Source organism: Cyprinodon tularosa, unplaced genomic scaffold (assembly GCF_016077235.1).
Source record: "Cyprinodon tularosa strain WSP-4 unplaced genomic scaffold, ASM1607723v1 ctg2, whole genome shotgun sequence".
Lineage (NCBI taxonomy): Eukaryota > Metazoa > Chordata > Actinopteri > Cyprinodontiformes > Cyprinodontidae > Cyprinodon > Cyprinodon tularosa.
The window spans coordinates 621,408-637,090 of record NW_024038733.1 but is presented as its reverse complement, the minus strand read 5'-3'; the positions used below and the strand labels follow the sequence as shown (position 1 = coordinate 637,090).

Here is a 15,683-nt window from a genome sequence, read left to right as displayed (position 1 = left end):
CACCATAGACCTCCATTATTTGAATGTCAGCAGACAGCAAGAAGCCTCCCAGATCTCCAGATGCATTTGAGATATCAAAAAAGTACTCCAGAGTGTTGTTCAGCATGGGGGTGAGTAGAAAATGAAGGCTAATCATGTTTTGGGTGTACTATTCCTTTAATGTTATGATTCTCATTTAAATTATTTGTGTTATTCTGTATATTGTAATTTTCTCTGATGCCAGTTGAAACCCATTTAAAAATGAAAAAGGTTTTAATCTCTTTGTGATGTTTATGATCCAGCTACAGATGGAGAAGACATTCTGGCAGAACTGGAGTTTGAGAAGGTGCCGTACTCGTCCCTGAGACGAACTCTTGACCAGAGGAGGGCGCTGGTCATGCAGCTGTTCCAGGAGCAGGGCTTCTTTCCATCAGGTACTCCCTCACAAGCCGTCTTTCTGTGCCAACGATGAGCTGAAGGATTCTTTTTTAACAACCTTTTCCTGCTGCTTGCAGCTCAGGCCACCGCGGCGTTCCAGACAAGATACTCCGACATATTTCCTTCCAAGGTGTGTCTGCAGTTGAAGATCAGGGAGGTTCGACAGAAGATCATGCAGACAGCGGCGCCGTCGGACGCCTCCGCTTTAGGCCCCACAGACTCGGCTTCGTCGGCTCCAGGGCCTTCGGGCTCCCAGTCAGCAGAGGGATCTGGGAAGGGAGGGGGAGACCTGCATGATGAAGAAGTGGAACAGGGAAACGCTGCGAGTCCAGAGGAGCTTCGTGAGTCACAGGGCTCCTCTAGATGAGTGATTGGGATGCGTTAGATTGAGCAGTCACTAACTCCTCATCTCACATTCCTCCACCCTCACACTCATCCATATCTGTTAGGAGTGAGACATTTTTGTTGCAGTATTTGGACTTTTATTTTTTTTTCCTGTGACTCTCACACCAAAAATAGGAACACTTAAAAAACAAGTGGTGCAGAAAGTAGAAACAGTTCATTCCCAGACTTGAATCAGCACTCGGTATTAACCGCCTCAAAGAACGCCAGCCATCCAAGGACCATCATGTACAGCTGCACTCATTTGCCTTGAAGAGGAAACTGTTCCCGCTTCGGATCCGCAAATCCGCTTTGGCTGAACCGGCGACCAGTTAGGAATTGAAAAAGAGGTAGTTATGTTTTGATATTTGTTCTGTTTTTAATCATTTTAGGAGAGTAAAGGCAGTAAAGCGTCTGCTAAAGGAACAACCTGTATGTATACTTAACTGTTGTAAGCTTGTGATTTATTCCTGCTGCGGTTGGGGGCTGGGCCCTCAGCAGCTGGAAACAATGCAATGGGTTTGTTATGGGGGGAACTTATTGCAGTGGACCTCAACAGATCATTTCCTCACCTGTAGACCTTCAGAGGAGGTTTACCAGGAGGGTTTCAGAAACTTAAGGTGGACCTCTGGCGGTGCCATCATTCCCGCACACACCTGACCAACCAGGGTCTCCATTTTTCAGTGACCCAGAACACATGCCAGTAGGTGGGAAGTCAGCATTCCTGTGCCTCATTTGTTTGCCATGAAGGAAGGAGGGTCGGAGTCACTGGGCACATCCTGGCTCTCAGAGGCCGAGGCTGGGCTGGAAAAGGTCCTTAATCCTCTGTTGCCAAGCAGTTTATTTACTTTTTATATTTGGATTTATATTTAACATGGTCATATTCAGTTTGTTGTACTGTTCTTACGGTTATTACTCCTCATATCATTTAAGCGAATCAATGTTTTGTTCTCCTGGCAGATTTTTTTTAATACTTTCTGCCAACATTACATTTCTTCTTCTCTTCTGCTTTATTTTATTACCGATATTTGGAGGCAGGTGAGACATGCTGCTCCACACCTGTACAGTTCCTCCGTTGTAGTCTTCCCTTGACTGGCCTCTCACCTCAGCAAGGACCTGCGGTGCAATTCTTCTTAATTCTTACAAACAGCGTGGAACTTTTTTTTTTATGTCGTTTCAGCAGTAATCAGTCGTCTGTTTAGCAGACCCCGTATGCCTCTTACCTTTGCTGAAGTTCATTTCTATAATCTCAACACTTAATACTTCTCCTTGCTCCTTCTCTGTCCTCACCTCCTTCCTCCTTTTGTCACTTTATTGCTCTCTCCTGACCTTTTTAAGGGTAGAGAAAAAAACTGGAGGAATTGAAGGGAGGGAACAAATCAAAAGAGAGCTGGTAGGACATAATACTGGTGGTGTCTTTGTGGAAGACTTGGTTGTGTTGTAAATAATTACTGTAGAGTCAGCCGACTCATTGATATGGAAAACAATCTGTCATTGAGCATAATGTTGACTTTTATCATTACTGAGGAAAAATAAATATGACTATATATGTTGTGTTTTGTCTGATTTCTGTTGACTTGAATGAATTTTAGAAGTAAAAATAGCTTTAAATCTTTCAATATGAAAATGGGAATCAATGGAGATGTTTTAATTTCCAGCTGTGGAAATAAAACAATATTTAATATTTTATTCGTTCACCTTCAAATATTCTAATGACATCACTGATGATCACACATCTCACCAAACAGAGGTACTTGTTCACTGAGCTTTTTGTGGCACATGGACACTGCCACCTACTGGCCAACTAGTGTTAAGGTCACAGTGCACAACACTACTTCCTGAATTTAAGGCAGCTCTTTTGTTTCCTGTTTCTCATTACTGGATTAACTGAATAATCCAGGTGTGTCTGGCCATGGTTAATGAGGTCAGGAACACCCGGATTAATCAGATCATCCAGTAGAAAAAGACAAAGAGCTGTCTGACGCCCAGGAAGTAGCCTAGTTGTGCATAGAGTCCATTGTCTGGCCCTGGTTAATTACGTTGGCAGACCTTGAATACAAAAGATGGTAACTAACATTCCTTAAAATGTCAATTCATGAAATATTGTTGCAAGTAAACTGAAAGGGATCATATCATGTAACACTCAACATTTTAACACTGGCTATACTATATTATAAAAATATATTTGGAGTGGCAAAGGTTCATGGAGGAAAATCTATTTTTTTACCAAATGGTTTTCTGCAAATTATGTTGTATAAGTTAATTGGCATCTTATTTTGTGAAGGTGGGTAGGTTAGTGAAGATCATGTGATGTTAGGGACTGTTCCAAATTATGAGTTTTACAGGGAGATTAAAGATACACTGGATGTAGTGAGAATGGAGCTGAGAAAGTTACTAAAACAGTGAGTATTTAATTCCAGAGCTCAAGGACAAAAGGATGTAGTTTTATTAGGTTTGTGCCTCACGTTGCTCACTGATTAGCTGGTTTCTTTTGTAACTTTATAAAATGCTTCGTATTAACATCTGTTAACAGCATCATTAGGGGGGGATCAGGGGTGCAGAACAATTAATGGTCCAAATACATGTCCATTTGAGTACCTGTAAAGAACAGATGCAGAAAAACTAAGAAAAAACTTTTATTTTTCTCATTTAAAACAAAACATTGACATTTTTAAATAGAACAAAACCTCCATTTCATTGTGATAAAAATTGTCATATAAATATAATCAGTCAGAAACACTTATCCATATTTACATCTAACATATTTTTAATTTAAATGGCGTCGATTTCATAAAATATCAACAGTGGTCCCCCCCCTTGAGGAAAAAGGAGCAAACCTGACATACTTTGGTCTTATTATTCATTATATAAACACGTGGTTGACATGAATCCTATTTCCCGACACAGCAGTAAGTTAGTCAGTATTCAGGCTTATATTGAGCAACGATCCAGGTTTGGTCGACACGTCCTCAAAGCAGCTGCAGCCCATCCACAACGCTGCCAGCTGTGAGGCCGTTTTCCAAAGCTCTTTGATAGATCTCCAGCGCCTGCTCCAGAGGAAGAGCGCTGCCCTCGCTGGTCTCAATGATGGCGATGGTCTCTCCAAACTCGTTACACATGATGGTGGGGGTCCCCTGTGCCTGAGAAGAAGATTATAAGGGAATCAGTGACAAGAATAGTCCCAGGCTTTGCAAAACATGCTTTGCTTTTCCATACAGAAGATCTTTGACATGGACTGTAAGTTGCCTGTACTTATAACTTGTAACAGTGAAGGGAAAGTTCATACCGAAAAACTTATGCTATGTTCACACCGGACAGTATTGAGCAGCAGAAGCAGCCGGTTTATATGCAAAGACTGGTTGACGTGAATCAAAAGTTCCTGCAGTACGTCTAAAGCAGCAGGAGCAGCGCGTCTTGATGCATCTGAGGCGCTGGAAGCACTGCACAAGCAGCAGATGCTGGAGTTGAAAAAATGTAACTTTTGCTGCACGACGTGCCACATCAACCGATCAGAGAAGCCGATCTGGGAGCTGGCAGGGAGACAGACACAGCACTGCTGATGCAGAGCGGTGTGATCACTCCCCTAAAACAGTTTATTAAAGCCTACATCAACTTAAAATGTCGAAACCTGCCGGCAAAATATTTTCACTTCTTTCACTTCTATTTATCTGGTGCCTGCATTTTGTAACATCAAAGATGCTCTTGAGGCGCGTCGGACCTTATGTGTACAGGCATCAAAAATGAAGCAGCAGAATATTTTTTTGCAGCTGAAATCGCATTTGGTGTGAATGTAGTATGACTATGTTCACGTTAGCGCTCCAACATGTGGTTTTGTTACGTTTTTTTGGCAAATATGTCGCTATGTTGATTTGCATTATTGTCCAGGGGCCTTTCCAAGTAATGCAAAACAAACAGGATGGGATTCCTATGAGCCGGTAATACAAAGCCTGGGGCTTTCAGTGGAAATGGGGCTATAGTGGTGATTGAAGATAAAACGAGTCGTGCTGTTTTGTATCCACACCCTGTTACACTGACCCAACAAGCACATTTCTGTTTAAATAATAAGGAATTTAAAAGGAATCGGATTATGTGAGGTTAAAGTTTTGTAGTGACGTTATAACCCTCTAAAACACAACGGATTTAAAGAAACCAAATAAGAATTTTTCTATAAATAAAACATAAAACATTTAAACGTTGCATTAAACTAAAACTAAACATTTTAGATTTATAACTATTGCTCTAATCTGCGAATGTGATGGATACCTGCTGCAGATCTGAGGTCTGGATCTGGATCAGCTGAGTTTGCCCGTTAGCCAGGTCCATCAATGACGTATCCACCACTGCCACTGCCGTGCTGCTGGCCTCTGCAGCGGCCGCCTCCTCGTCCAGTCTCTGCTGCCTCGCGTGGGTCTTTTTGTGATTCCTCAGGTTGGAGAAGGTCTTGAAGGCTTTGCCGCACAGCTGGCAGACGTGCGGCCGCTCGCCCGTGTGCGTCCTGCGGTGCTCTGTCAGGTGCATGCTCTGGATGAAACCTTTTCCGCAGATCTCACAGCGGAAAGGCCGCTCACCAGAGTGGGTGCGCAGGTGCTCTCGCAGGTGCGTGTTCTGACGGAAACGCTTTCCGCAGACCTGGCAGGGGAACGGGGCGCTCGCCGGTGTGGACGCGCTGGTGGAGCACGACCGCAGAGGACGATACAAACAGTTTGCCGCAGATGGGACACTGGTGAGCTTTGGGACGCTTTCCTTGGGTGCACTGTGGGCGCGCACGGCCCGGAACGAAGTGGCTCAGTCTGTGAAGCCGCAGGTTAGAAAGAGAGTTAAGCTTTCTCCCACAGATGTTACAGTCCAAGGCTCCTTTAACCAAACTGCCTGCAACTCCTGACTCTACCACTGTTGTTGAAGTAGAGGGTTCTGAGGGGTTGTGGACCTCCGTGTTCTCTGGAACCTGGACCAGCGTGGGGTGCTGCTCCACACAATGACTTTCCCTCCGACTTTTGGTCAGGAAGCCGGCTTCACAATGAGGACAGGGAAAAGGAGCCGGAGCTCCAGGATGCTGAGTAAAGCGATGCGCTGCAAGTTTGTTGGGCCAGCGAAATGTGGCGGGGCATTCTGGACAGGTAAGTTTTGGGGCGCTTGAGTGCAGCAGGCTGTGCTGGCGGAGGTTGGACGATTGGGAAAAGGAGCGATAACAAACATCACAGCGGTACGGGCGGACCCCAGAATGGATGAGGGTGTGACGCATCAAATTGGCCAACAAGGAGAAGGTTTTACCGCAGTCCGAACACTGGAAGGGCTTCTCCCCTGTGTGTATGCGCATGTGGTTCTGCACATGAATCTGTTTCTTGAAGGACTTCCCACATACGCCGCATACAAATCTGCGCTGTGACGCGTGGGATTTACTACGGTGGTGAGCAAGCAGCAGCTGGGAAGGAAACGTTTTCGAACACAAACGACAACAAAAGGAGCCTTTGTCTGCCGACGAGGGGGCTTCCCCTGAGGCTGCAGAGCCTGAAGTGGACGTAGCTTCATCTGGAGAAATGGAGATCGTGGCTCCTTCCATAACAACCTCTTGCTGCTCATCAACATTTCCTTCAACAGCTTCAGACTCCTGCTTCCTGCCGTCATCCTGTTCCTCCCCTTCTCCACCTGCTTCCACAGGGCGCTGAGACCCCGGCTGTGGTTCCCGCTGTGGTTCAGGCTCCTCATCCTCTGTGGGAGGGTCTTTCTGGTTGATGCCTCTTTCTTCACTTTGGCATTTCTTCTTCTCTCTTGCTCTCTGCAGGATCTCCAGCGCAGTAGCAGATGCTCTTTGTGGAGGTGAAGCCTAGAGAACAAAGATCATATTACACTGAGGGTGCTGAAATAATACAATCAGTGAGGGGTGTGGTGTCATTTCTCACCACAAAGATCTGAGCAGCCACTGGAGCTAAATCCTGGCAGAGGTGGGTCCGACGATGGTAGAGGTATTTAGTCATGTTGGTGAACGTTTTGTGGCAGATCTGGCACTTGTGAAATGGATCTGCAACGTGTATCTTTCTGAAAAGAATCAAAACAAAGAAACAGTCAACAAAAATAAGCAAATAACAATAGGAAGCATTTAGAACAGGGGTCCAAGTTCCCACCCGGCTCCCTGTATCCTGATGCTTGTTCCCACTTGGAAAAAATGGTTTGTTGAAAGGAAAAGCTGAAAGCATCAATTAGATCTAAATGAATCCTGAAGTGATCTTTAGACTCAGTACACCATGAACAGGGCTCGATGTTAACCATCGCCCGATCTCCCGGGGCAAGAAGTTTTTATTGTTGGGAGAGTACAAATTTCAATGATTTATTTATAATCACTCAAAAATCACCTACATTCGAAGAAAACAACCCAAAAACGTTATCTTAAGTTTAAAAAGAATGTGCAGGAAGGATTGAAAAGCATGTTAACATGGTAATGTAGGCTGGAGTTCATTATCTGACGCATGCATATACACACCAGGAACCTGTACACTTACTGAATTACAAAAAAAACATTTAAAAAACAAACATGTTTCATTGATATATATATAGAAAAATGAATATTAGGAACTATATTTATCAAACATTATACTGGGCAAGTAAAAATTGTTTCTGGGCAAATGAAATGTGAAAGGTAAAAATCCTTAACGTCTACCCCTGATAAATGTTAGGTTATATTATATGCTGACAAAGGTAAATGTATGAATGAACCTAAAATTAACGCAGCAGCATCATACCTAGTACCCCCTTCATCTGTTATAACCAGTATGGCAGCATTAACCCAGATTTTAATACAGAAACAAAGGTTCTTTTAAACATTCAGACAAATATACCAGTCAGTTACCGATATAGGCTCAAATAAAAGATTTTAGATAAACCTGCTGGCTTTAACTAAATCGGAGCTTAACATCATAAAATGTTTCTGTTTTAATGACCTTTCTAAAGAGCAAAGGTCAAACTTCTGCCTTTTATTAAAATTATGATGATGCCGCTGTAGCCTTGGACTATTATTATTAAACTGTTTTCACTTCTATTGATCCTTTTCCACGCGGAGATTTCCTCGACTAACTAAATAAAACTTTATTTGCACATCTTTGTGCCCCTTTCAAGATTTCTTTACCTTTAGAACGAGCTTCCTTTTCTTAAATGACATGAGCACATTATTGGGCAATAAGCAAAGCCAGGCAGTGACATGTTTGTTCAATTTCTGCATTTTCTCAGCAGAAAACCTTTCAGTCAGTATGGGCTGATCTGATGCAAGGATTCAGTCAATATAAGCCTTTCCTGCTTTTTACAGTTGAAGAGTCCTAACCTAAAGCTCATTAATCTTAGCAGAAGCCTCCTTCTATTGATAACAGGTAGTAAATATTCAATGCTTACTCTGTACTTAAGTCCTAATTAAATTCTTCTGGAAATACAGACTTTGACCCCGATACTGTGACCAAACACTGACCTGTGCATGACGAGCGTCATCTCAGTAGTGAATCCATTCCCACAGTCCACACACAGATACCGTGCAACTCCTGAATGTGCGCGCATGTGCGTCTGCAGTGAAAGGGCTTTCTTGAAGACTTTTCCACACTCCGGACACTCGTGTGTCCCTTGCTCGTGCACACGCCTGTGAGCTGTGAGCCGGTTGACAGAGGTGAAGGTGCGGTTGCAGAGCTCGCAGCGTAGGGGTTTGCCCACAGCTAGTGTTTTATACTCTACTGCCCTGTTCTTCAGATCCTGTAGCTTTTCTGCAGCCTCCTCCCTCCCTCGCATCTCCTCTATTCCGATCATGACCCCTGGCCCACCGCTCTCTTTGTCCTGGCCCAGGAAGTGCTCCCCTTGGTGCTGGAGGAAGTCCTCTGGCGTGCGGAAGAGTAGGGAGCACTCTGAGCATTCATACGGGTGAACGAGCACCATCTCAGTGGACTGCTGCTGCTGGCTCTCACTGGGGGCCAGTCTTAACTCCAGTCTTTGAACGCCATTCTCCAGAACCTCCAGCTTTGCAGTAGAGCTCTGACCCAGAGCAGAGAGCAGAGGGGGCTGCTTGGAGCGATGCTGGCTGGAGATGGAGGAGCCTTCAGCCAGAGCTTGAGCTGTGAGGATCTGCAGGTGCATGGTGGCAGAGCCAGGAGTCGGGGTCACAGGGGACAGCAGGTAGGAGCGGGAGGCCCCGGCCGATTTGGGGGTAGACCTACGTTTCTTCTGTTGTTGCTGCTGCTGCTGCTGCCCATGCTGTTGTGAAAGAACCTAAAAAAGCCAAACATAAGAAAACGATGAGAAGCTCAAGCAACGTCCAAAACATGGAGCCTTTCACTCAGACAATAAACATACACAATCTCATAGCCAACACAGATTTGGATATTTTTCCTGACAAAAAAAAGGTCAAAAACAGTTTAAATATTAAATACTAGTTTCTCTGAAAAAGTCAGACAAACCAAACACTCATAGTTTTTTATGGAGCGTAGACAAAGCACCTGTGCCAGGATTTCTCCAGCCTGCTGCTCACTCAGCACAAATTTTTGCATGTTGATAGGAGTGATAGAGCCGTCCGCCTGCACCATGTACTCCTGTCAACACAAAAACAAAAACAACCGCTTACTTTTCTGGAAAATATATATTTTTTTTAAATGTCAAAAATGTGGTTAATGTAATATTCTAGGGTTGGGAATAATTACTAAAGTGACCATAAGTCTAAGAACATTCATATAAATCCAGCATTTTCTATGGGATCATCATCACCAATTAAAAGTATCTGTATGTTGGTTATATAAGGTTTGCAAGACATTCCCTAAGAAACTAACTGAGCAGAGGAATCTCTCCCGGCATGATGTTGTTAAACTGCAGCTTAACATATTTAAAACAGTGACAGATCAGCTGGAAGCTGATTGGTTTGCCGGTGATGGATCAGGTGTTTCGGGTGTCTTACAGCCGCTGTCGTGTTGCTGTGTGTGCTGCTCCTGCTATGTGTTCGGCGGTGCTCCAGCCAGGTGTCAGGGGAGTCAAACAGAGCCAGACAGTCCAGGCACTGGTACTGAACCGGTCCGTGGACCTGAGCCTCCGAGGTGGCCTCCTCTGTCTCCAGGACCTCAGACTCCACTGAAGACAAGGTGTTTAGATGTTTAAAGCAGGTTTAGGTTACAAGTTATTCTGTATCTTGTTAGTTCAAATCTCTTCTTATTTTACTGGCTTTGTTTCCGTGTTGGAAAACTGAAAAATCTCAATGGATTTGGGTTTTTTTAATCCTTCAGAAACAATCGTGTGAAGGTTATACATAGCAAATTTTTATATTTTAAACTTTTTTAAAAACCAAAACAACATAATTTTCTCCCACGCTGTTTACGTTTGATCTTTGGTGCAATTTAAGAAAGGGAAATGTCATGAAAGCCATACAAAACAAAATTTCATTTTGCATACATTCTGTGAATATAAATTGACAATAAAAGTTTCTTAAGTCTAGTCTAAAAAAAAAAGAGGCATTATAGATCAGAAGCCTGTTCCAAATTACAAAAAACTCTTGTGAGTCCTATTAGGTAATGGTGGCTGTTACTTATTTTCCACATAGGACCGGGTTCATTTGGGGAGCAGTTTTCCTTTAAATAGATCAAGAAATACTTTTAAACCTACGTGTTTTACTCTCATTTTATTGGAAATCTGGATTTAGTTTAATGATTCTAACACTATAAAGGTGACAAAAAAGTTAATTTAAAAGAAAAATGCAAATGCCTTTTTCACAGTAGTGTACCATGTGTTTGAATGACCCAAAGGATCAGATTTACACCAAATAAGAGTTTGAGCTAGGACTTGGAAATGTATGTTCAAAGGCATTCTCTCTATCCATTCTAAGATCCAGCTGTTTCGAATAAAACACTGTAAAATTCTAGCTTTTTCATGCAAGAAATACACTAAAAGATTTTTTGTTATTAATGCAATGAGCAGTTGTTAAACATTCCACACAAAAAAAATTGAAATCCATGTTATTTTACTTTATATAAACTGCTCCGTGCTCCTCTATTATTAAAATAATAGTTAAATAGGTTTAAGTATGTGGGAGTAATGAAATGGAAAAGTAAAAAAAGAAATCTGTTACAGGACGTTTAATATTTAGTCTTTTACTTTACAGATGTGATGATCACCTTGTTGCTCAACCTCCATCCCAGCCTCCCTCATGTGCATCTCCTGATGCTGCAGCAGCTCCTCTGCATTAACAAGCAGGCTCCCACACTCCAGACACTGGTAGTGCTGACTCTGAATGATGTCCGGGGCAGTCTGAATCTCCGCTCCCTCACCATCAGCTTCCTGGGTGGTGTGGATCTGCTGGTGGATCAGTACCTCCTCCAGGGTGCTGAAAAGCTGCTGGCACTCGCTGCACATGTACTGGTGCTCCACATACATGTCCTCTGCCTCGTTCTGGTCCGGTTCAGTCATCGTGGAAGTGTGACAGCGAGGCTGATGACTTGTTATGCTTGTGAGTTTATCATGGGCAGAAGTCTGAACCAGAATCAGTGAATGAAGGCAACTTCTGGTATCTACAAATGTGGCATTCAGGCACAGCTGCGAGAAATGACAACAAAAAGAAGTTCTGTAACTTTAAAAGGTGCAATTTAGATCCTAAACATTAATCTTTATTGACATGTAGAGAGAAACATATATTGATAAACGAAAAACCATGTAATGTTCACAAAGGGATGATAAGAGAAACGCGGGAACAAACAGACGGTCGTTAGCTAAAGGCCCATTGATGCTAACATGAGGAGCTAGACTGACTAAACCCCCAAAATGATTCAATTCCTTCCCAAATAAAGTCGTAAATTGTTTACAATGTGTGATGGCGTATGGAGAGCTGTTGGCGGCGCTCCCTCGGATGATGCAGACCTGTTTCTAGTCACCGCTGTTTCCTGACAGCGGCGGCCCGGTGCGTCGGGCGGTCCGTCAGGCGGCGCTAGCCACTTTTCCCCGCAGCTCTACGGCCACAACGGCGGGCCCTTCTTTGCCCTTACCTCTCATTTACTGCCGTCCGGCCCGCCGCGTGCTCTTCTCTGGTACTTAATACACTCGTTTTTCTTGGTTGGCAGTCCTTTCAAAATGGTCTCAGCGTTTAAAAAAATGTAAAACATATATTTGCCCACAAAAACAAAGATTAGAAGGCGTGTAAAGCAACGTTTAACCGTCTGAAGCCCCTGTTCCTATGCTAGATGGTCCAGCCCACTGCGGTAGCGTGGATGTTTCAGCTCCTGTGATTGGACACAGCTACTGTCAATCATTATTTGTATACTAATACATGGGAAATGTAGTTTTTTTGAGTATGGTTGGTATTTTTTTTTTTTTAATTCCTCCTAAAAAATAAAATATAAAATATCAGAATTTGTATTCTTAACTTTACTTTTTCAGATTAATTTGACTATTAAATTAATATTGTGATTAGAATTTTCTCTATGGAAGAGGAATAGGGCAACTGAAAAAAAAAATTGACTGATTTTAGAATTTTATTTCAGTATAATATCAGGATAATATTTTCTCATATTATACTGAAAAGAAATTCAAAAAGCAGTTAACTTTTTTTCAAACTTTTTTTATAATCTCAGAATTTTAAGATTTAAGTCAGAATTCTGAGATTAAAGTCAGAATTCTGACTTTAAGCTCAGAATTCTGACTTTTTTTCTCGGAATTCTGACTTAAATCTCAGAATTCTAACTTTAATCTCAGAATTCTTACAGCTAACAAACATGTTAGCATTAAGCCGTAGCCATGTCTATTTTAGAGACTGGCTCTCTTGTTTTAATCACCTTCTGCTCTACTGCTCAACGACTTCTTTCTGCAGCTCGTAAATGGTTGAATAATTGCATAATTTTCCACCAATGTGTTACTGACCCTTCCAAACAATTCACATCTTTTCAGCGAAGCTGAGTGCTCCCACTTCTCTTCCTTCATGGCGCCTATCTACAAACCCAAAATTATGAGATTAAAGTCAGAATTCTGAGAAAAAAGTAAGAATTGTGAGATTAAAGTCAAATTATGAGAAAAAAAATCAGAATTTTGACTTTTTTCCCCCTATTAAACTGAAATAAAATGTAAAAATCAGTCAAAATTGTTTTATTTTTTTAGTGTCCCTAATCCTCTGCCATATTTCTCAGAGTTAAACAATATATATATTTAATATACATATTCATATATATTTATCTCTATTATGTTGTCTGATAGCGAAACTTTTTTTACTGTTAACTTTGTTGAACATCTGACTCTAATTTACAGGTACATTTTGGTCGTTTAACAACTATTTTATTAGGGATGTCCTGATGCAGCTTTTTGATTTCTAATACGATACTCATGTAGCGGCATGGAGTATTGACCAATACAGTCATTGACCCGATATAACCCGATACAAAAGCTTTAATCAAATGATATTGCTCAAATAGAGAATAATATTAAAACAAAACTGCTTTAAGAATAACTGACCCATGTATTATTTGAAAAATTATTACATAAACTTTAAACAGAAGTGAAGAAAAGTGTAGTGTTCCTATCAGCTTCTTGGAGGTTTTAGATGCAGTATATTCAGATATTTGATTTTTGGTTGATTCAGTTCAATCCAAAATACCTTATTAATCCTAAAGGAAAATCAAATGGTGCAGTAACTCATATGGTATATTTTTAAACAGGTGTTGTAGGTGTTGATAACTGTGGGCAGAAAGGATCTTCTGCATCAGTCCGTCTTGCATCAGATTTGGAGAAGCCTCGTAAGAGGACACTCTGTTGTTGTTTAAAAATCTTTTGAAGAGGATGCTCACTGTTTTCCGTAATGTGCTTCACTTAATGAAGAAATTTTCATGAAAGAATCTCAAGAGGTTCTGGAGGAGTTCCTAGAACAGAACCGGCCTTAATTAGCTTGTTGAGCTTTTGTAAGTCATTAGCTCTAATGCTGTTACCCCAGCAGATGATGGCAGAGGAGATCCCACTCTCCACAACAGACTATATCAACAGAAGATATGCAGCATCTTAAGAAAGTGCAATCTGCTCTGTCCCTTCTTATAGACGGCTTCACAGTCTTGTTTGTTGTACAGGTGAACTCTAAGGTATTTATACCCCTCAACCACCTCCACATCGTCTCCTTTGACGTTAATAGGTTTCAACTTGTTCCTGTTTCTTTTGCAATCTGCAACCATCTTCCTTGTGTTGTTTACACTCAGGACCAGATGATTGTTTCCACACCATGCCACAAAGCTCCTCACCAGCTCCCTGTACGAAGCTTCTTGTCTTTGATACACCCAATGACTACAGGGTCATCAGAGTATTTCTGTAGATGACAGGACTCTGTCTGGTACTGGAAGTCAGAGGTGTTCAATGTAAAAAGGAATGGAGAGAGTACCGACCCTGACTAAAAATCGGACAAATTTTTGATAATAATATTGAATTAGGACCTCCCGACATGTTATTGCCTCAGTTTTTTAAAAACATTTTCCTGTTTGTTTGTTTGCTGACAGTTGATGGCAGGCTTGTTTCTTGTTTTAATTTCCATAAAGGCACTTTTTGTTCCACTCTGAAAACTTTGTTGAAAAGTCCTTCATACATAAAAATGTCACCGAGTGCACCTACTGCATGTTTATATGTATGTTTGTTAAGTTTTTTTGGTCAAGGACAATACATAAAAGAGAAAGAGAGAAAGAGTATTACACATGACAACAATTCAGCTGTTTTTTTTTTTTTTTTTTGTAAAGAGGTTGTCTAGTCAATGGCTAAATTGCAAACCCTGTCTTTTATTGGACTTATCTTGAAGATCCATCAAGATAAGACTAATCAGTTCATGCTCACACACGCATACTGTCCTTTTGGAGACTTTGCACTGACTTCCTTTCATTTGTCCTAAATTTTTATGGCCTAACCCAGACCCTTCACCTAACCAGTACCACGATATAGCTAACTAAACTCAGTTTACACATTACGAAACTAACTCTCAACTCCAGAAGAGAACTTTCCCTCATATTAACCAGTTAACTCATCCCAACAAGTACCTGCAAGTCCCCACAATTTACATATTCGTGCTAAAAATGGCTATACACTGTTCTGACAAGGTAACAAATATACACATCCACACACAGCATAACTAAAAGGTCTCAAAGGTCTCTGGTCAGAAATATCAGAAATTTTTTTTAATTTTTGACAGATACAAAATGCAGGATGCCTCTGCAACATCCTGGATGTGGTCAAAAAAATTTTTTCTCCATTGTAAGATCAATGATGTTCAGTTATTATTATTATTATTATTATTATTATTATCAGCTGATATTAGTCATTTTAGCATACTGCTTGGCCTGATTATTAATAAAGTGCTATTAACAACCATATTTATTTTGATCTTTTTGTTTTTTGTTATATGTTATTGGTAGAAGAGGTTGGCAATCTGAAATGTGACAGTGAGAGTGATGCACCACAGGACTGTCTGGTTTAAATCAGAGAGAAGCAATATCAGTGGATTTGTCATATTGTCATGTTTCTAAAGGTAAGGGAAACATATGATATTGGTAAATTTTGGCTGTCAGTCTTAACAGTAATGATTATATTGGAAATTGCTATGGGCCCTAATTTTCAATTGGTCAATTCATACCAACTTTGACAACCTTGAATACAAAGCAATTCTCCAGATCTTACTTTAAGGAAGCAAAGTTATGTTACTGCAGTTAGTAAATTTAATGAGCAGCAGGTCAATTGTTCTTTGTTTGATTAATTACCATAATCTGTTAGATTTTATCAGATAAAAAAACTGATGGGATCAGAACCCTAATAAAAGCAAAATTTTGTATTTTTTTTTCACTTAATTATATTTAAGGGAAATAAACTGGTCAAGATGTGTTTTATAAATATTTGTCACTATATTTGATATAATGTTTTTACCAAAATAA

At 41.1% G+C, this 15,683-nt stretch overlaps 2 protein-coding genes across 5 annotated transcripts in view; one reads left to right on the top strand and one right to left on the bottom strand.

The window, feature by feature from the left end:
- Nucleotides 1-2,352, top strand: part of cicb (capicua transcriptional repressor b) — a 45,842-nt gene extending 43,490 nt beyond the window's left edge. For 3 of the 4 annotated variants that reach the window (XM_038284295.1, XM_038284293.1, XM_038284292.1), the window contains exons 20-21: nt 282-413; nt 495-2,352. In XM_038284295.1, coding sequence (XP_038140223.1) covers nt 282-413; nt 495-784 — 422 coding nt within the window. In that variant the 3' untranslated portion in view covers nt 785-2,352. The remainder of the gene's footprint in view (nt 1-281; nt 414-494) is intronic. The other variant, XM_038284294.1, reaches the window with a different exon arrangement.
- A 1,066-nt stretch (nt 2,353-3,418) lies between these two features.
- znf526 (zinc finger protein 526) lies at nt 3,419-12,025 on the bottom strand. The gene is given in 9 exon segments (XM_038284426.1): nt 3,419-3,938; nt 5,062-5,442; nt 5,444-6,622; nt 6,699-6,834; nt 8,252-9,036; nt 9,264-9,356; nt 9,716-9,885; nt 10,923-11,340; nt 11,787-12,025. Coding segments are annotated over 8 exon segments (3,207 nt in total). The 5' UTR covers nt 11,215-11,340; nt 11,787-12,025; the 3' UTR covers nt 3,419-3,767.
- Between the last annotated feature and the right edge of the window lie 3,658 nt (nt 12,026-15,683).